This window comes from Nipponia nippon, unplaced genomic scaffold (genome assembly GCF_047370975.1).
Source record: "Nipponia nippon isolate SJK-2023a ecotype South Korea unplaced genomic scaffold, ASM4737097v1 scaffold_4, whole genome shotgun sequence".
NCBI lineage: Eukaryota > Metazoa > Chordata > Aves > Pelecaniformes > Threskiornithidae > Nipponia > Nipponia nippon.
In genome coordinates, this window is record NW_028262358.1 from 65,064,048 (window position 1) to 65,084,479 (window position 20,432).

A 20,432-nucleotide genomic window follows, 5' to 3' on the forward strand; every position below is an offset into this window, starting at 1 on the left:
CTGCTACGCCACATCCAGACCGGTGACCTTTAGTCTGCCCCTCCACTGTCTTTTTTTACCTTCAAGAAGGCCAGACTACACAGCAGCCGACATTAAGAAGCAGTTACATTGAATAATGCTGACAGTCATGTCACGACAGTGTTGCTGTTACACCTTCCAGCTTCACTTACTGAGAATGCTCAGTGGAGATCTGAGACTGTACATCAGCTGAAACAGAAAATATTTTACATCCAGACAGACAAAGCTATAGGGTTTTTGCAGAATTACAAGTTTGATGTTGGCTGTAGCATGCTCCTTAGGGCCCATCAGGCTTCAAAAACTCAACCACTCAACCCAGTATCAGCCGTCCTGGGGTATCAATCACCAGCCACCGGATACCACGACTGGCACCAGCATTTATTAACAATGCTCTGACACCACCATTACAAATGTTTCTAAAAAGCAAAGATGAAGAAATAAAAGAAGCAAAACTATTTACACTAATATTAATTCAGGATAGCTCTCCTCCTTGTCAAGTTGACTTCTCAATTTTTGGCAAAGCCACATCCCAAACCCCTCTCGGCCACCACCATCTCTTCACGACCATAATAGCATATCCTGTTCCATCTTTACTCAGGAGCTAGGCTAGCCCTGCCTCTTAACTGAAACTGGCCTTACTTCACTTTCTGAAGACATTAACATCTCTGTCACTTGCATTCAGAAGACAGTACCAGTTCTAAAAAAATTTAAGAACATCTTGACCATCTTTCTTCCTACCTTCCCCTTCCAATAACGAATGTAACTTCAACATTCCAGCTGGAGGAGAAGTTACCTTCAACGAAAAGAGCAGGGATTGAAGCAGCCCCTTCCCTACCCCCCCAAAAAATGTGAAATAGTGCTCTATATCTGCACTAGTGTTTAACTGGCCAGTAGCATTTGGCACGAAAAGGGTCACGAACAGCATACTTCTGATGTTTTTATTGGTCACAGGCAATGTTACAAAGCAGTTACACTGAATAATGCTGTCACAGTCATATAATGTGAGGTTGCTACAACACATTTAAATTTCACACAGTGAAACTACTTTAGAAAAAAAACATGCTTGTAACAAAAGATCAAGAAAATACATTTGGTTAAAAGACAAAATGGTCCCAGGATTTCAGCCCGCTCAAACTGAAGTTAATGGAAAAGCTTCCACTGACATCAGCAGGCTTTGAATCCAGCCTCCAACACCCCTGGACCAAGCTGTAAGGTAAAACAGCTCAGTCACAGGCTCTTCATTCTTCTAACACACTTGTGCGTGATCTATTCTCTTCTTTTTAAATGAGAAGAACATAAATGTGTAATTGAGTATGCCAAACTTTATACATAACAGAGCCGATTTTGGCTCATCAGCTTTAGAGAGAGTGGGAGAACTACAAAGGCGATAGCAAGTGTACGGGAAAAGGAGGGAGATCCTACACTCCTGAGTGCCTGCAGCAGCCGTTTGTGTAGCCTGAAAGCTTCCAAGAACGCTCATTACGTGCTTCTTCAGAATTTGCATCTGGCAGTGTCTGCACTCAAGATGGGTAACTTATGTGAGCTGGAATTTGGATGATGTAGCACTAAGAAGAGCTACAAATGCAGCTCGGATCTGGTCGTTTGCTGCGAACGGACAACTGAATGGCCTGTGGGCACTTGCTGTAGTGGCAAGATGTGCCATTAGAGAAGATCATCTTACCCATTCTAGCTAAGGCAACAAGCTTAGTGCAAAATTACCTTTTCTTGACAAAAATGGGATTTCAAAACCACAGCGGACAAAATCATGCACCAAATTGAGAGAGACATCTTTGCTTCAAGAAAGCAAAATCTTTTCATCAAACCTAAGTTTAATTTGAAGTTAAGATAATTATTTCTGGGAGCTCACAGATCTTCCTGAATTAATTTCTTCTGACTTGCAGGTGACTTGATGCATCCTATACCTGCTCATTCTGAGGATGCATATACAACATGCAAATTGTGCATCAAATTCTCCTTCAGCGTTGGAGACGCCAGAGGGCAGCAGCACACCAAGGCTGCCCAGCTAACAGAACTCCTTTAGCCAGGCATCTTTTCCGTGTTAGGGATGTTTCAGTTACCAGTGTTACTAACCTCAGTATGCTTCTTGCACCATAACGCTGCATTATTTTACAAGACCCAAAGCTCAGAATGTAATTCATGCTTCAAGGAAAACTGGAGTGAGAGGTGCTGTTGTTCAGATTTCAATGGTCACCAAGAATGCAGTTATTTCCCAGAACTGTATTTGGTAATTATCTATATTTTTAAAGTAGAATCTTGATCATAACCCATGCTTTATAAACTTCTCCCTCTCCAGTGCATATAAAAGATAACATTTTTGTTCGTGTCTCGGACCATAATGATCAAAGGCTGTTAGCATTTAATAATGGACATGGTTCTACCACATTCAAGTGGGAATGATAGGAGCTGCCATCCTGTGTTATATACATAGTCCATCAGGAGTCCCTGAGATACAAACATGGCACCCACTCTCCTCCCTACTGGCATTTTGGTCAAGAGTTCTCAATAAATGTTCCAGCTTATTTTAAAAAAAAATGTTTTCATTAATTAAAAACAGTCTATTTACAAATCAGTTGTGAAATGGACAACAACATTCCATAGGAAAAAATCAGACCACTTCAAAAGTTGGTAAATATGTTTTTAACTGTAAAATCTCAGATACTGGCTGTTTTCTGTCTTGATAGAAGCTGAGTCCAGTAAGTAATTCTATATCTCTGATCCGAGCTGTATGAAACTTCATTCTTTCTTCAACCCACAGGGACTCAGACTTGCCATCCTATTGGGACAAAGGAAGGGAAAAAAGTTTGTAAAACATCTTTTTTTCTGATATACACTTAATTAATTAGCAAAAGACATTTTGATGTTTTATGAAGACAGAAAGCAGTTAACTGTTGGCAAACATCTAACAAAAAACCGGAGAGCACTGGATTATAGTTATAAGCTTGCCTGAATTTTGTACTTACTGTTACTTCCTCAAGTATACAGAATTTGTAGCTGCATCAGTGGAAGTTGGTGCTAATGGGGAATGGCAGGCGAGGTCCAGCATCTATCCACCATCTCTATGATAAAACTATTTCTGAGAGTTGTGCCTGACTTGGGCAGCGACTTCTTCACTGCAATTCACAGCAATTCTTCACTGTGGGATAGGTCTGCACACTTTTCATGCTTTGTTCTGGTTTATATGGAGTGCAGCTATGTGCATTCCCATCACGATGCCAAGGCACCTGAACTAGAGGCAACCAGCGCTCTTCAGGAACATCTGTGCCTTCTCCTTTTAGGTATGCATTCGGCCTAGCCCTGATCTTTCTTTGTGGATGACTCGTCTTCTCCTAGAAGCTCTTAATCCTTCTCAGCTATTGACTGGATATTTGCGCTACAGAAATCTAGGTATGTATCACATTGATGGTCTCAACATGCCTGACTCTACCCCGCTAGCTGTAAGTTGTGCTCTTTGAACAGGGAACTTCTAATTTCACATTTGAGCATATATACAGACTTTAACATAGTTCTGTTTACAAAAATGTTGTCTCCTCTCTCAAGATGATCATGATAGACTGTACTGTTTTTACAGTCTTTAACTAGCTAATCACCAATACCCAAGCAAAACAAGCTCAAGCCTGACTTCAGATGTTTATGGGGACTGAACAGACTACTTACTGCACAGCTTTCGCTGTTGTCTTCTCTGTGAGGTACAATGAAAGACAAGGCATCTAGAGACCCTTCACACTCCACAGGAGTTTCAGAAGTATTTTTACAACTAGTCAGCACAATGAAGAAGTGAGTTGGAACTGGAACTTCTGAATTACTGGGGTGTCTGAAACACAAAAGATCTTTCTGTAAATCCACCAAATCACACTTGCACAAAGAACAAACGACAGCAAACGGCTATATTCTGGAGCAATCCACTTGTTTAGCCCAAAGAAAGCTTAGGCCTGGAAGGAAATTCCAGATTACTATTTTGCAAATCAAGTTTGGCTTGTAGGCTGATCTAAGCAACAAGTTGATAAGGTATAACAACAACAAACTGATTTATCATTAAAATGTGTAAGAATCCAGAATAGATGGAGAGTTCAGCCTGAGCCCAGAAAGCCATCTGCCTGCTGGCTTGAACCAATTTTGCTAACTAGTATATTTGTACTCAAAACTTCGTAGTGAAACACTGCCAGCTCAGGAAGCGTCAACCATGACACCAGGGATAAGCCCCTGCCTCGCCCACTCCTAGAGGCAATGTCATAAGATTTCAGGCTGTCGGATATTCTTCCACATGCAACAGCTTCTCTTACACTTCACCTTCAGGTTTTAGGTTGACACATTTTGAGGGTGTCTTTTCTCTTTATGCTTGTTGCTTATTTCTTCGCTTCACACTTCTGTACCTGCTTAGGGCCATTTGACTGTCTCTCTCTGAACTGACATAATCTGCCAAGGGCCCATCTCCACAAGATGCTTTCCTTGATAACAAGGACCGTAATTACTTTTTGACCACTAATGGAGGAAAGAAACAAAGGGTTAGAATGTGAAAGGTTCCCACCTTTTCACCTTTTCTGGGGTATCATAGAGCCCATCAGAATCATAATCAAACACAGGACCACTGACTACATTGACACCGTTCCTGGCTGCAGCATATTCAGGTAGCAGGGATTGATGGAAGTAGCTCCATAACACTGAAACACAGTAATGGAAGTGAGAAACATAGTCTCCAAGGTAGAAGCTGTTAATACAACTCTGCAGAGTTTTCAGTGGAGTATGAACAGACATGATAAGCTAGGAAAATAATAAATTATACAGGTGTTTACTGTTTTCAAAGGCTGCATCTAACTGAGCAGTAGCATGCACTGCAGTGTCTCCTGGCATTGTGGTTTCACAGTCACCCTAACCACAAACCTGACCGAGGCATAGTGATGCTGCTCCCTTGTGGCCTTGGGTTTCGTTCCTTGGAAACCAAATCATGGAGAGACTAGGGGAGGGAAGGTAAGAGAAGACCATGCCTGCCTGTGTCTTGCCCCACTATCAAGTTGACCTGTCTAGCTTGCACACCCACACCTATGAGCCGGGAAAGTATCTTTAAGTCCTTCAGTTTAGATGTACCTGACACATGTCCTTACAGATACGATATTTTTAATATACAGTTAAGAGTTGACTACTATTCCATTACAAAACAGGACATCTCTTTTGGCGAGAGGAAGTGCTATAGTTATCCTTCTTTTTCACCAGGAATATCTTCCCTTAATCTCCCTCAGCCAACCATCTCATGTTCTCTCTTACCCAGGAAAGCCCAGGTCTTCGTATCTTATCTACCAGAGACATGATTATTTTCCTGTTTCCTTAGTGACTGAGACCCTAGATTCCTGCCTGGAAACTAATCTGGGTTTAGGAGACGTTCCTAAACCAGAAATTAATTTAACTCACATAATTCTAGAATTCTAGGTTCTCTAGAAGATATTCAGTATAAAACTCCATTTAGGTAGGTAGGAAAATGCAAACAAAAATGTCAGACATTAAATGGAGACACTTATACTCTGCTCCCATGTAATGAGCCAGATTAGGAATCATAAGCTCACAATGGTGGGCCTTTTTCACAAGAGTAAGAATCCTACTTCAAGGAACTTTTCATTGAGGTAAGAAGCCCACAGTCTGGGGAGGTCTTATTCTACAGAGGCAGCTGAACCAGGGATCATACAGTCTTTCCTGTATTCAACTGTGCACACAAAACATGAACACAAATAAAATACCTTTAAATGCAGGATACATTGGCACAATGTTGCTTGTAAGCAAGGCATCATAATGAGGTTTCTTTGCATCTGTCATAAAATCTAAAACAAAAAAGCAATTCATTACTTGGATTTGTTACTTTAAACTTACATTTTCATGCTTTTAAAGATTGGTGTAATAACGTTACGGTGGAGCTGACTTAACTTCAGTTTCCAAAGCTGATGCGAGTCTAAGTGGCAACTTCGGTACATGCTAGATCCCATCCAAAATAAGTAATCTTAGCAGCAGCAGCAATTGCACTGGCCAGATATACAGTGGACAAATTCTCGTGAGATTTAAAAATATCAGAACAGACTTTTAAATTGTGGGGAAGGGAATAAAAATCACTTCATGACTGTCAGACCAACTTGTTCTGACTGCAGAATCGAGGCACAAAAATAGGAGCTCTATTGGAACTTTGCAAATTACACTTAATGTGGATGTTTACATAACGTATTACTCAGTACTTTATGCAGTAAAGTCAATGTAAAATGCTTCCAAATCAGGTCAGCAATAGTTCACGAACAACTGAACCACTTGTAAACAGTTAAGTATTTTGTAATATGTTTGAGAATCAGAGTTACTTTATTCAGACCAATGCTGAACTGCTTTACTAAAGACCACATATGGCACACATATGTATATGTATATTTCAAACAGAAAATAAACTTACCAAGGCAGATTTTTTGCTTAATGATACATCCTTTTATCAATTTATTTTTATCAAAAATCCAGTTTTACTTTGCATAGTTCCAACTAACACCTGCCATACAAAGTGAGTTTGTCATTTACTAGCTTGCCAGACTTGACTCAAGGTTTACATGTTCCTTCCAGTTTCTTCTATGAGATGCCACTTCAGAAATCTGACAAGTTCCAAAGCTTTTGGGAAGTACTAAGTGACCCTGGACAAAGCACTAACTGCTGAAGTGCCTAAAATGTTTTTCTTTCTCATATGCTGAAGTGAACTGCAACAATTCAGCAACTACTGCTTTATACTCAGCTTTCAGGAACATCTATAAAAGACTACACCTACTACATTACAAATTATTTAAATTGGATATACTGTACAATGAAGGCAATGTACTTACTTGGAGGAGAAAGGAATCCATAAGTTAGGCGAGGATGATTGTTGTAAAACAAACACGTCTGGTTATGATTAAAAGAAATACGAACATCCTTGTGTAAACAGCTGGAGGTATCTTCTGTAGCAGAAACCCACTTGTCCTATTGAACAAGAAGAAAGTATCACTGGTAAAACAGAGTGCTGACTTACAATAACTCTCTCAGTGTCGGGGACTGCAGAACTCTAAATATTTATCTGCAACTGCCTTTAATGGTATGAAAGGACTTAACTAAGATGCAAGAATTGTTCCTCTTCTGTCAGTGGAAAACAAGCCCTCCCATCCATTTCATATATTTTGGAAATAAAGCGAACAGAACTGCAGCATTTTAGTTGAGAATAACTTCTTCCAAAACAAAACCTAGAGGTGCCCATTAAAGATAACCTGATCTACTGTAAATGTACTTGTTCATTCAGGCTAGGAATCAGAGGCAGCCAGATGTGTTGTTAGCCGCCTCTCTCCACTGGGCCCCTTGTAACTGGTCGCTTCATGTCACTAACCTCAAAATATTTAGAATCAAGCAAACCTTGCCGGAGTTTAGTTAAATTTACTTATAACAGTCATTATTTAAAACCTATGATTCCCAGATAATCAAACTAAAAAGCAACCTCTACTGTCCTAATTCCTTTTAAGCATGATACGGCTTCTAAATTTTCTCTGAATGCGAAAGGCCAACTTGAAAAAACTTCGATTCACAAGATCAGTGCTCTGTATGAACATCCTGGCCTGTATCAGGAATAGTGTGGCCAGCAGGACCAGGGAGGTGATAGTGCCCCTGTACTCGGCACTGGTGAGGCCGCACCTTGAATACTGTGTTCAGTTTTGGGCCCCTCACTACAAGAAGGACATCGAGGTGCTGGAGCGTGTCCAAAGAAGGGCAACAAAGCTGGTGAAGGGTCTGGAGCACAAGTCTTACGAGGAGCAGCTGAGGGAGCTGGGGTTGTTTAGTCTGGAGAAGAGGAGGCTGAGGGGAGACCTTATCACTCTCTACAACTGCCTGAAAGGAGGTTGTAGCGAGGTGGGGGTCGGTCTCTTCTCCCAAGTAACAAGTGATAGGATGAGAGGAAACAGCCTCAAGTTGTGCCAGGGGAGGTTTAGGTTGGATATTAGGAAAAACTTCACCGAAAGGGTAGTCAGGCACTGGAACAGGCTGTCCAGGGAAGTGGTTGAGCCCCCATCCCTGGAGGTATTTAAAAGACGTGTAGACGTGGTGCTTAGCGACATGGTTTAGTGGTGGACTTGGCAGTGCTAAGTTAACAGTTGGACTTGATGATCTTAAAGGTCTTTTCCAACCTAAACGGTTCTATGGTTCTATGTGCATCTTAGCATAGGGTTCAAGACAGCAAAGACCAGATTTATCTCCACTGACCTCTTTTTTTCCCCAGTCAGGATGATCTTGTGAGAGAAGGATCAGATCAGGGCATGAACAGTTCAAGATAGTCCAGAAATTATGTTTTCAAAAGGGTCCTGCCACATTACGAACACCGCTTTAAGACCACAAAACCTGTGCTGAGACCAGACTTTAAGGACAGCACTGGCAGACTGCTCTAGCAGACCTACGCTGCCAAGCAGTAAGCCAGTGCAGACTCCTAGGGCTTCTATATCAACAGCAATAGGTTCATCACTTCCTGGTGGATCTGCTCACTCTGGAGGCAAAACTGCAGCTCACTCCGAGAAACAGGAAGGAGCCAAAGCCAATCCTTATTAATATAGGAAAGTGAAGAAGAGCTCATACAAAATTACTCTTTTTATCTCATGTGGTTCTACTTAGTTCCCTGGGAGATATCATGAGCAGATCTAAGAAGCATTCAGCAATAACTGACATTCAAGCTTTTCACCTTTCAAGGTTGCTTCTAACCTGTCTTCAGATACTTACATCTTTGTTAACAGTGTACGCACTCCACAGAGACATCCTGTAGTCCTTGCTGTATCCACTCACATAGTGGTAATGGTAAAGGAGGCAGTAATTATGTCTCTTCTGCAGAACTCTGGGCCGTCCGTAGGGCAAAGTAAGTTTCTCTGTCTTCTTAACTGCAGCAGAAATAGTGCTTGTTACATTTCAATCAATACTAGCTGTTAAGCATCTTCCTCTTTTACACACCTAAGGTTGCCCCAATTTCCAATTGCCAAAAAAACCCAGAGAAGTCACAGTAACAGAACAAAAAAAAAAAAAAATCTTCATTCTTATACCAAAGGCATAATTTCTACACTGAGGCAATAAATTAAATGACAAAGCCAGTATAAAGCAATCATTTAAACTTATACTGTACAAATTAAGTTTATATTTAAAACAAAACATTTTGCCATTGAAAACAGGAGATGGATGTAAGTTGCAAAGTTAGTCTCTGTTGACTTTGTTCTTCAATTTAAATGTATAACGTGGCATCTGCTTCTACATAACATTTAGATGGGAGAGTAACCAACTGTGCCAATTCAAAATCTCTTGAAAGAACTATTTTAGCAGAAACTACAAAGTCATATGTAAAAGTGACATTTAAAGGACTAAGAAATATAGTGATCTAAATAAACAATACAGTGAAGTACTGGTTGGATTTTCAGATGTGCGAGGACTCGCTTTATAATGAGCACGATAGTCACAAAACTTTCTTTCTCCCTCTCTCTCATGGACCACATCTCTTTAGAAAGTTTGTATACAGAGAAAGGTATCTCCAAATGCTTTATGTATTGGTTTTGGCAGACCCTTGCCTAAGGCACTGCCTGTTTATTGGCCAACTACTGCATTCAATGGAAGAGTGAAGACTTTCCTTTAAAACTGTGTCAGAAAAAAGCTCTGTGGGAACAGCAGAGGGTAAGTCATTAGACAGAAGCTGAAAAGCAAAGCAGAGTTAGCAACAGAATTACTTTACAGTCAATACCATTAACTTAAAGAAAAAACAAAGTAACAAAACAGAGTCATAAGAAACACATGCTCTTGCAATCATCTGCTGCAGTCAAGGGTCAGCAGAAAGTTTCAATTTTTAACCCCCTGTGGTAGACTTCAATTTCATCAAAACATTGAATATTTAAATTTTTGCCAACTGGAAACAAACATAAATAAGGTTTTCAAGTTTCAAGTTCTCTGATGTAAAATAAAAACTGAAGAAACTAGCACATCATAGAAATATTTTAAAATAACAACAATATTACTTTGCTATTGAAAATGCAAGTATTTTCAATCATTACATGACTGAAATTATAAAGAAGGCGTCAAAGTATATTTCCCGTTAAATAGGTCACTACCATCCACAAATTATGCAGAACTACAATTTCAAGGCAACTGTTTTAAATGGGGAAAGAAATTGAGCAATGAATGCTGCTGGTTTTTTCCACAGTAATTCCACAACACAAAAAAAAGGTCAAGATTATGACATTTATTTCTCCACCCACGAGGGAAAAGGCAAACAATTCACATTTTTTCCATAAAACTAAAAATGCGGTCCATATTTTGTTGTTCTTACAGGCTATCAAGTTATGACAACCAACGAGAGATTATGCAAACTGAGGTAACTAATAAACTCTAAATAGTCTTAAGGAGCATCTACACTGGTTACTAGAATTCTTTCATCGGTGATAATGCTTTTTATATCTAATTAATAAGTGCCTAATTCATACCATTTATGAGGAAATTACTGCTTTTAAGACCAGTGCTAAGCCAGGTCTCGCTGATATCCAGGCCAAAATCCTGTTTCAAAAATGTAGGTTTAGAGCCTTATTCGCTATTTCCAGGTTCCTCGTCCTACGAAACAGCACTGAAATGGGTTATGCACCTGGCCTTGCTGTATTTCTTCAAAGCCAGGTTCAGCAAGGCACTCGGACATCCACCATTAGCAGCGTCTGTTTCAGTGAAATCACTTACAAGTTTGTGGGAAAGCACACATTTGGTACTAACTAGATTTAATTTTGTTGCTCTGGTGAGTGTTACAACACTGAAAGACACATTTTAAAAAGATGGGACACATTTTAAAAAGATGCGCTGTCGTTAGTGGAAAAGATTCAAGAAAGCTCTATCCACTCTTTGTGCCAGGACAAACTACACAAACCAACAGAAGCCTTAAATTAGCCTTGAATAAGCAGCAAGTACTGGATTCTGCCTTTAACTGGCATTTAGAGTCCACTTCTTAATAGTGAGCTACAGTGGGGTGTCACCAAATAGTTTATTTGCATAAGAAACAAGGTTTCGTGAACACACACAAGGCAAGGTCTCTATCAGCCTATTTCTCTTTCTGACAGCCTAATTATCTTGATTTCATCTTTTAAGGTATTAGCACCAAGGGCTACATTCCATTTTGACTTACGGTTTTCATTATTTACTTATTGTCTTATCTGCTTCATGTTTAAAATAGTCTATTTTGTTTTACGAGTCATGAGCACGTCCACAGCCTTGCAAACCGCAGCTCAAACATGGCATGTATACGTCCAAAGAATGGAAATAAAGCATAAGTAAAACAAGCAACAGCTTAAGACCACATAACAACTTGACCATGTAAAATACTCCTTATGCTCCATTAAAAGTACGTTGCCATCGTGACGTTGGTATTTGCTGGGATTTCTTATCAGATACTTCCCCATACACTGCTTTTGCTTCCCATTCTGGAATGCTCATCACTTCAGTGCCAGCAAATTCAACAATATCAGATAATACTTGTGCCATAAAGACACATGTATAAAGATACACATTTATTTGAGAACGAATGGTTCAGTAGGACTGTATTTGAAAACCTCAGAACTATAGTCCCAGCGAGTATTTCAAAGAATTTTTACCTCATGTACTTGAGATTTGCTCAGAAGTTTAGACATAAAACATTTTATATTTTTAATAATTCTTACATTTTTGTTAGAATTTTATATTACTATTTAAAGTTCTTACCTTCTGTTTCAGTGAGATTTAAACGCTGATGAAAATCCCTTATTGGCAAGCCCTATAATTATAAAGGAAAACCAGTGAGATTCTACTGAGCGTTCTACAAAGCATATTTTGAGCCACTACTACACTTAAAGTACCGAATATAACATCTGCCTTGCAAGTTATCCCTATATAGAAGTCACTGGCATCTGCTGGAGAGGGGCTACGGAGAATTTGCAGAAACAAATTTGGTTTTGCCACAAGCAAATCTACAGTCTTGAAAACCACAGCCCAAACACAACATTCACAGAGGGGAAATTTCAACATAATTTAGTGAAGCAAGCAAGAACTGAATTCTTTCCCCATCAAAGCTTGCTTCTGTGGCATCTTCCAGGCTCTTCAGAGCTGAATATGATTTTACATAAGCAAACTGCAAAAATGAATATACAAATACAGGCTAGTATCCACTAACCCCTAGCAAGATTTGATTTTGAAACCAATATTAGGGGACTGCAAAACTAGCGGATAAAGATAAACACTGGAGAATCCAGAGTTTAACTCTTTGAATACAACACAGATGTCTGCCTCCACACTTCAACCATTCCACTATTTACCTCTGTCCTGCAGGAGCAGCCAAGGCTCACTGAAAAGGCTTTCTGTCCCACCACAGGGCATTCAGAAGGATGGCTTGCTTCTTTGGGATGGTGGGGGGTGTAAACGGGGTTCCTTAAAAGATGATTTAGGCGTCCATGAGTTCCGTTGTTTGGGGCTGGTTTCAAATCAAGCAAATCTAGGAAAGAAAGTGATATTAACAAGATGAGAAAGACTGTAATACACCACTGCTCGTATTGTGCTTACAAGTATAGGTGAATCAATAAAGCTGTGCTGCTTGCTGCTCATAACACCCAAAAGGGAAAGCAATGTAACCCCTTCAAAAGGAAGCGCGCGTGTTCTTAACTAGGGCTCAGGATGGTATTAGTCTGCTTGTAAAGAGGGAGCAAGTGCAAAAAATGGCAGAGGCTTACATCTGAGGGAAGTGAACTTGCAGCATCCAAACTTGCAGTGGGGGACACAATGGCAATCTCAAACACATGAAGCTAGTGACTATATAACATTGAAGCTTTGGGGAATAAGTTTGGGGGCTTTTTTTCTTTATTATCTGGAAATTAAATACATAAGCTTCAGTTACTAAGCATCACCAAAGGGTAAAGCCATTAAAGAACCTAGACAGAACACAGGTTCTGCTTGTCAATCAGGTCTAAAATGTTAAGCTTCAAAATTCTCACCAAAGTAGTCTAACCACAAAAACATCTCTACCCCACAAACACCTAAATCTCTGCCATTAAAGTAACTCAAACAACAAAAAGCTGCCTACTACCAATGCTCAGAGACACTTCAGACACCTTCAAAATAGTGAATAGATCAAGCCCTATTTCCTGCTTAATCCTCACTAGCATTCATAGATTTGTTGTTCCTCCACTTAACTCATACTGAATCTGTGAAATAAGATGTTTTCAAAACAGCAGGTGACAAGATACGCTTGTATCCAAAAGCTTGGTGTCTAGATCACCCACCTAGAACACAAGAGTTAGAGCTGAACTTCCTTCCCTTCGTACATGGGGAACCGCACACATTTATCACTGCACTATGCCACTTCGCTATGTTATTTTAATTCCCTCCAGATGAAGCTGTTTTGCTTTGGAAAGACGAATAAAACAACCTTTCTAATCACAGCAGTCCCTGCTCCAAGGAATACATCACACAAAACAGTGAAAAACCAAATCAGAACCAGTCCCAGGCTCAAGTCCCCACTTCAACAGCTGAATTACGTTGTTATGTTCCTATTACTAGGAATTCCCAATGCCCCAGAAATCCCCAGGTCTGGCAATTGGAACGCCTTGGAAAACATGAGTTGAAATTTCCCAATTCAGACAAGACAATTAGTCGTACGTATCTGGTGCTCATGCTTTAAATGCCAAGATGTTGGACAAATGGGAGACAGTATCTCTTCTCTGACTGCACTTTGCAAGAAGGTGCAGCCAGGCACCTCCATGAGAAACTCTAGAGCCCCAAACGACAAGTGAAAGAAGATGCTTTTCTGCAGTCCAGAAGGCACCAAGCCCTGAGCACAGAAGAGGTTGAGTAAGTCACCTCACCTCACTTCATTTTCTATCTGAAAGTTAATGTGCTGGCTTTTTGCACATCCTATTCTTCTAATTCTTTCTGTACAGGATGGAGGAAATCTAGACCTCAATGGCTGCACTTAAAACATCTGATCTGTCACTGAACTTACTTCACTGAGATGCCAGTAAGAACTCTATCCCTCCCACGCAGCATACACAGAACAGATCAGGGGGGCACAAGAAGGTGGTTCAAGATCAACCATGACATGAGAAGACAGCAAAGCATACAAGGCTGAGAGAGACACGCTTCCTGACAACGGCCTGTTTCCTATTCCAGCAAAGAATTTAAACACATGGTTTAAATGCGGTATACCTGAATATCGCCACTGATCTCAAGCATGTGCACTGCTCCCGTTAAGTGTTTTCTGGATCAAACCCTTTGGTAATACTTTGTATCTCACAGATGCAGAAGTTAGAGCAAGTATAGATCCTGGCAAGAGAGAGAAGTAGGCAGGAAACAATGGAAAACAGGTGAAGACCACAAGGGGAATAAATGAACAGAAAGTGGTAGAACTAGTGATAGACTTCTGGAGAAACCATGAAATACAGAACAAAGGACAAGGGACAATGGAACAAGGAGTCACAGTAACACTGTGTTTGAAAGGGGCGGAAAAAGGAGGGCCCCGAGGTGTCTCATTTTCAGAAAGAAACACCACTCCTCCGGTGCAGTCTACTGTATGGTGTCAGAAAATAAAGCGAAGAATATTTGTATATGGAGTGTGCTGTCTGCGATCCTCAGATACAGAAGCAGACTGCATGGAACAGAAATCAATCATGAATTACAGAGTGACACCATAGAGGGGTGAGAAACGGGAAACCTGACTATTGCAGAGACAACTAGCTCTAGAGCGAGACTCCAAAGCAACGGGACTACAGATTAACAAGACAGTTGCAGTCTATCAAAAGAGAAAAAAAAAAAAAAAGTATATTTGAAACACCTGTTGTATTAGACAATGAGAATGGACAGGGAAACATCCAAATCTAGTATTAAAAGATACAATACATAAACTGAACAAGTGACATATAAAATGATGAATTTGGAAGGAGGCTTATTATATGAATCAAGTAAGCAAAAATAAAAAAATCTAAATTTTACCTGAATTAAAAACCTATTTATATCAAGTAACTAAAGTTAAAAATATGGTAAGGGAAAACAACAAATAAGAAAACATATGACAAAATACAAGGAATTGTTCAAGTGCATAAAAAGCAGAGGAGGTGACTGACTCGGGCCTTCTGCAAGTTAGCTGCCTGGCAGCTGCACTATGCTTGTTATTTATTGTTCTGCCTGAATAAGGTCACCTGAGTGATTAATCTGATAAAGCCTCTAGTTAGATATGAGAGAGAAATATCCCTTCTTCTTGATGGTAGAGATTGTGAAGTAGTCAGTGTTAGTAGTGGTGAGTCAAAGTGCCAGCTCTGGAGCAGCCAGAGGAACACACAGAGTGACCAGTGGAAAGAAGAGACACAAGGTGGCCTGACCTGTAGATCCTAAACAGCCCTTAGTCATTTAGAAGCTGGACCTTTCTCAGAAAAAAAGAAACAGCTTTTTATTAGTGAAAATCAGCAGCAAGTATTAAGGACAAATTTCTAAGGACACTTAAAAATCTGTTATGGCATCTACAATGTCCAAAAGATACTATGTTTTACTGAACAAAGATGACCCCCATCAATTGTACTTACCACACATTAAATTATATACTTCAATGTTTTCAAATGGATCAACTTGATTACGAAACTTGAATCCTGGTCCAAAACCAATAAACATAGCCTAGGATTTACAGAGAAAAGTAAAGTGGAACTCTGTTTAAGACAAGTTGAAATGGAACATATCTTCAAACTCAGAGCATTTTCTTTGAAGAACTTAATCTTTACTTCCCCAACATAGTATGGATCAAGTCAAAAGCATGTTTTTTCTTAAAAAAAAAGTAAACGTATAAGAATAATTTTTAAAAGTCGTAAAAGAGTATTAGGAAACCCAGTTCTGTCTCATTGTTGCCTTTAAAAAGTTGTCGTCAGCCATTTATGAAGTCCCTTGCTCTTCTCTGCTTTTGAAGAAGTTAAATTCATTTTTTTCAACGCTTTAAGAGATTTAATGGAAATGTTGAGCCAAAATAACCATCATATTTCATGCCCTGTAAACAATTTGGAAGCTTTTAACTTAAGGCTATGAAAACATCTTGTTGGTAGCAATGTCTTAAATGGTTTAAGCAATGGCAAGATCCTAGGCTTCTATGCCTGGTTTGCAGCTGTTCTTTCTTTCTTCTTCTTGCACCACTTCCTGAGCTGTACTGGCACAAGCTATTGTGTAGCCATACAGTGAACCTGATCCAGGAACGCAGCCAGCTCAGAAAACTCTTTTTTCCTGCTGGCTCTTTTCCTTCTGGTTCCGTTCCCCGACCTACTTAACTCCACAGCCATGCAAAATTTACACCAGCACAGAGCAGGGCTTGCTGCAGGAGTAAGAACAAGGAGACAAGAGTAGCAAATGCTTAAACTCAACTGCTGCCGAAAAGACTGTTTTTAAACTTGCCCTGACATATTCAGCTTATTTTTAATTAAGCGAAACAGATTGCACCCATCTGTGGTATCAAGCTACTGCACGAGTGATGGATGCTTTGCACTCTATAGCATCTTCCTGGGTAAGATCTCAAAGCTCTTTGCAAACAACGCAATTGTCTCAGGTTTCATAGCTGTGCAGCAAAAAGAGAGGCTAATAATCTCAAAAAAGAAGTCAGAGTTGAGTTTAAGCCTAAGGTAGGCTGTCATTCTGTAACTGTTGGTACGAAAATCTCTAGGCTAATAACTTACTCAACAAGCCTAATTTGAACCAGATGAGGCAGGAACATGCTACCTCCTTTCTGTTGAACTAGTTAATTACACAGTATGAAATTTATGCTGCTATAATGTTAGCCAGAGAAGGATAAGTTATATCTGTTTTAAGACCAATTAGGAATGCTATGAATTGATAATCCCAAACCTGGCAAAATGTTTGAATAGAATCAACCTACTGAAAAAAATTTATACAGCTGAACTGTGGCAGAGAGACAATACACGAAGCTGGCATTTGGCATCACATGGCCTTGCTGGTTGTAACCCGTTACTAGGTACCATATCAACAGGTTTTCCATTGTCAAATCAGGGGAGAAGAGCAGGCCTGGAAGGGTGAACTGATACAAAATTAACACAGGTTGTGGCTAACAGTTTTTAAAAAACAGTTTGATGCCAACACTACATAATTTTACAAGTCATGGAAAATAAGGCTTTTAAGAGAAATCTATGCTTTACATGGACTACATAGGTCTCATAAAACCTATTTTCAATAACTTTTTGAATACAGGGTTCTCTCTTTATAGTTGTGTTTACATATATTCATTGTAACAGTACTGGGTACCTCACAACTGTTAGTGGATTTCATCCTGAAAATAGCTTTTTGAAACGAATAGCATTGTCTTTCATTTTATTGATAGCGGAAACTAAAGCAGATTGGTTAAGCAACTGCCCCAAATTAGATGGAGCTGACTATGGATCTGATTTCATGTTTCCCTATGATCCCTTCCCATTTTTCATTAAAGTGAAGAATTTAGGGACTCTCCTTATTTTAAACATGACTGACATGCTCTTTCCTGAACAGACCACCTCAAAACAGTGATACAGTCTATCAAGACACAGTAGAATTACAGAGTTGGGAGATCATTTAGTCAACTTTTGCAAAAGACAGAATCAAAAGTAATTACATTATTTCTGAAATATGCTTGCCTGACTAGTCCTTTAGCTAACTCCTGTGGTGGAAGCTCCACAGACTTCCAGGGCAAACTGTTGTACTCATTAATGGTTAAAAAAGTTTTCTAATAACCAAATCAACTCTTCTTTATTGCAGTTTAAGCCTGCCACTTCTGTTCTCAGGCACCCCCGAAAAAAAAGAATGGCCTACCCTTACAGGCCAGGGGACTAGGGAACAACTTTGCTTGCAAGGACCTGGGTGACATAGTGGACAGCAAGCCGAACGTGAGCCAGCAGCACAACCTGGCAGCAGTTCTGAAGACGCAACTGCATAAAGCCTTGAGTAACCTGGTCTGATCTCACAGGTGACTCTGAGTTGGAGGTGGGACTAGAGACCCTCCCAAGGTCCCTTCCAATCTGAATTCTCTTATGATCTACAATTACTGTACTTGAAGACTTGATAAGTTTTCTCTTTTCCTGCTTTTAATGTTACAACAAAACAACTTGGCACAACTTTATACTCTGATCAGCACAGCAAAATGTCTGGGGTAAGTCCCGTTGGGTTTTTCCCCAACTCTTACGACAATGGAATCCCACCCTGTGTGGGTTACCCAGCACGTCACAATACCAATCATACAAATGCTTCATTTCTTTAACTGCAGATGGAATAGTGTCTCAGATCTTAAAAAATCTCAACACCCAGAAACCACAACATTTAGAAATAGGAGAAGCTAAAAATAAGAGCTAGTATAAGTTTTCAAGTCTCACCTGCATACTGGGGAAGCGATTGTCTGAGCCATGGAATCCACCCGTGCAGCTTTTAATCTCAAGCGGTTTCCTATTAAAAATTCACAGTTTATATAGCTCACGCTTTACAAACCATATCAGTATAAAATACTTTCAGTGATGCATTGTTTACTTGTGTATTTAAAGATTTTTAGAGGCCTGTCCATAGGGAATAGAAAGTCTTTAAGCTCTGGTAGAGAATGCCTTTAAAATCAGAATTATAGTTTTCTCTGCAAATGTTATCCCTATGGAATTCTAAAGTGTCCATTCACAGTCATTTAAAGTCAAATAGCAGATGACATATGAACAAAACGTTTGTTCTCAGCATAACAGATTTTCACTTCACTGTCGTTTGGGTAACATAACTTTACAGTACTTTTTATAAGTAGTTTCCTAAGGTTTTTTTGTTTGTTTTTTAATAAAAAATGTAATGTAATTTAGAGCATTCAGCTGGGCATCTTACAGTCTAATAAAAACAAATCTCCAGCATACGCCAGGTCTATACATATTATTTAAACGTGTACAGTTCTAGTAACCCAAACCTGATTTGCATGACTTGCACACGTTTACAGTGTTATACAACAGGACTTGCCAAATACATGGACTGAAAAACTCTTTCCTGATGAAAGCCCTGGAGTATCACAGAGGTGTTCAAAATCATATTATTATAGCAGATGCCGTTATTCTGGGAGTTGTAAATTCATTGGTCTCAACATGTAAGGTAATTAACAATAGCGGGTTCAGCAAGTTCAGTGTATGACAGTGGATCGCTCACAAGACTGATTCAACAGAGTGGTTATGCACATGCTTAGCTTTCATGACTGGCTTTGGAAATTCTGAAAGCATGGCAAGATGTGATCAAGTATCTGACAACAGGGACTTTAGTTTCTAACATTTGTGTCACAAAGCCTGCCACTACCTGCATACTCAGCAGGGGAAGTTACCTATAGCTGCCAGTTTAGAATTGAGCCTCCTCAGGCCAGCAAAAACTGTGGAGAAAAGCACGCACTGTTTCTTTGCAATGTCCCTTTGCTATGACAAACAAGAATATCAGGCTCCACTAGCTATCATAGCATTCTAAGCATCTGGAAGAGAAAAGCTATGAGAAAAGAAGAGATTATTTGCTGTATAATCAAGTACTGAAAACTGTAACTTACCTAGCAAGCTGCCATTGGGAGTCTAAATAAAAGTGCAATGGTTCAATCCGGTCGTTATAGGAATAATGGAAACGTTTGGGTAGCAGCTGTTTCATATAAGCTTTGAAAGGCTGATTTGGTTCCATGCACTGAAATGTTTAAATTAAAATATAAAATGTACATTTCACCGAACTTTTGCTTATGTCATGCACAGTTTTACAAAGCACTTCAATTGCAAAAGGTCTGCAATAACTTCTGCTAAGGACAACAGGACTCCATCAGGTTTGGAGTCATATGGTCTGGGACATAAATATTAATAACTATTTAAATAACAAATACTGACTGGTTTTGCATTCAATACTTATTAGAAGAATATTTACATTGGATAATGTACATAACTTACTCTTTTTTTTTTGTTGTTACAGCCTACAATTATACAGAACCAAACAGTACTGCTTAGAATTAATAAAGAATTACACTGAGACATTAACATCATGATACTTTCAAGTGGTAGGAGACTATCCAGCGCAATAATTCTACAGCTCTGTAATACAGAAAGTAACAGACATTCAAAGGTTTTTCAGATTGGTCACTCAGGGACAAATAGATTTTTCCACCAACTAAGACCCATTCATGATTTAAAAAACAAAACAAAACAAAACAAAAAACCAACCAAACAGAAAAAAAACCCTCTACTGTAATAGTGGAATTTTTGTATAATGAAGTCATCTATACAAACAGCACAGCTCTCATCAACAGCAGTGTCTGCACAACTGAGAGGCAAACAGATTGTGGTGCAGGGATGAGAACAGAAGCCAGGTATAGAGCAGAAAAACAAATTCCTTAAGCTGGAACT

At 39.5% G+C, this 20,432-nt stretch overlaps 2 protein-coding genes across 11 annotated transcripts in view; one reads left to right on the top strand and one right to left on the bottom strand.

The window, feature by feature from the left end:
- LOC148053353 (uncharacterized) overlaps window positions 1-20,432 on the top strand; it is a 31,790-nt gene that overhangs the window by 5,913 nt on the left and 5,445 nt on the right. For 6 of the 7 annotated variants that reach the window (XR_015708134.1, XR_015708133.1, XR_015708132.1 and 3 more), the window contains 5 exons: window positions 3,315-3,423; window positions 10,366-10,408; window positions 13,600-13,890; window positions 13,980-14,284; window positions 17,812-18,202. Coding sequence is in view for 1 of the 7 variants with exons in the window: in XM_087774324.1 (XP_087630450.1) it covers window positions 3,315-3,423; window positions 10,366-10,408; window positions 13,600-13,720 (273 nt within the window). In the remaining 6 variants the exon portion in view is untranslated. Of the gene's footprint in view, window positions 1-3,314; window positions 3,424-10,365; window positions 10,409-13,599; window positions 13,952-13,979; window positions 14,285-17,811; window positions 18,203-20,432 lie in introns of those variants that run through there. The other variant, XM_087774324.1, reaches the window with a different exon arrangement.
- ENPP1 (ectonucleotide pyrophosphatase/phosphodiesterase 1) overlaps window positions 943-20,432 on the bottom strand; it is a 62,768-nt gene continuing 43,278 nt past the window's right edge. For all 4 annotated transcript variants that reach the window (XM_087774323.1, XM_087774319.1, XM_087774321.1 and 1 more), the window contains 11 exons: window positions 19,598-19,725; window positions 18,423-18,492; window positions 15,615-15,702; window positions 12,363-12,538; window positions 11,773-11,824; window positions 8,782-8,936; window positions 6,873-7,008; window positions 5,766-5,846; window positions 4,565-4,697; window positions 3,694-3,850; window positions 943-2,812 (listed from right to left, as the gene is read on the bottom strand). In XM_087774323.1, coding sequence (XP_087630449.1) covers window positions 2,645-2,812; window positions 3,694-3,850; window positions 4,565-4,697; window positions 5,766-5,846; window positions 6,873-7,008; window positions 8,782-8,936; window positions 11,773-11,824; window positions 12,363-12,538; window positions 15,615-15,702; window positions 18,423-18,492; window positions 19,598-19,725 — 1,344 coding nt within the window. In that variant the 3' untranslated portion in view covers window positions 943-2,644. The remainder of the gene's footprint in view (window positions 2,813-3,693; window positions 3,851-4,564; window positions 4,698-5,765; window positions 5,847-6,872; window positions 7,009-8,781; window positions 8,937-11,772; window positions 11,825-12,362; window positions 12,539-15,614; window positions 15,703-18,422; window positions 18,493-19,597; window positions 19,726-20,432) is intronic.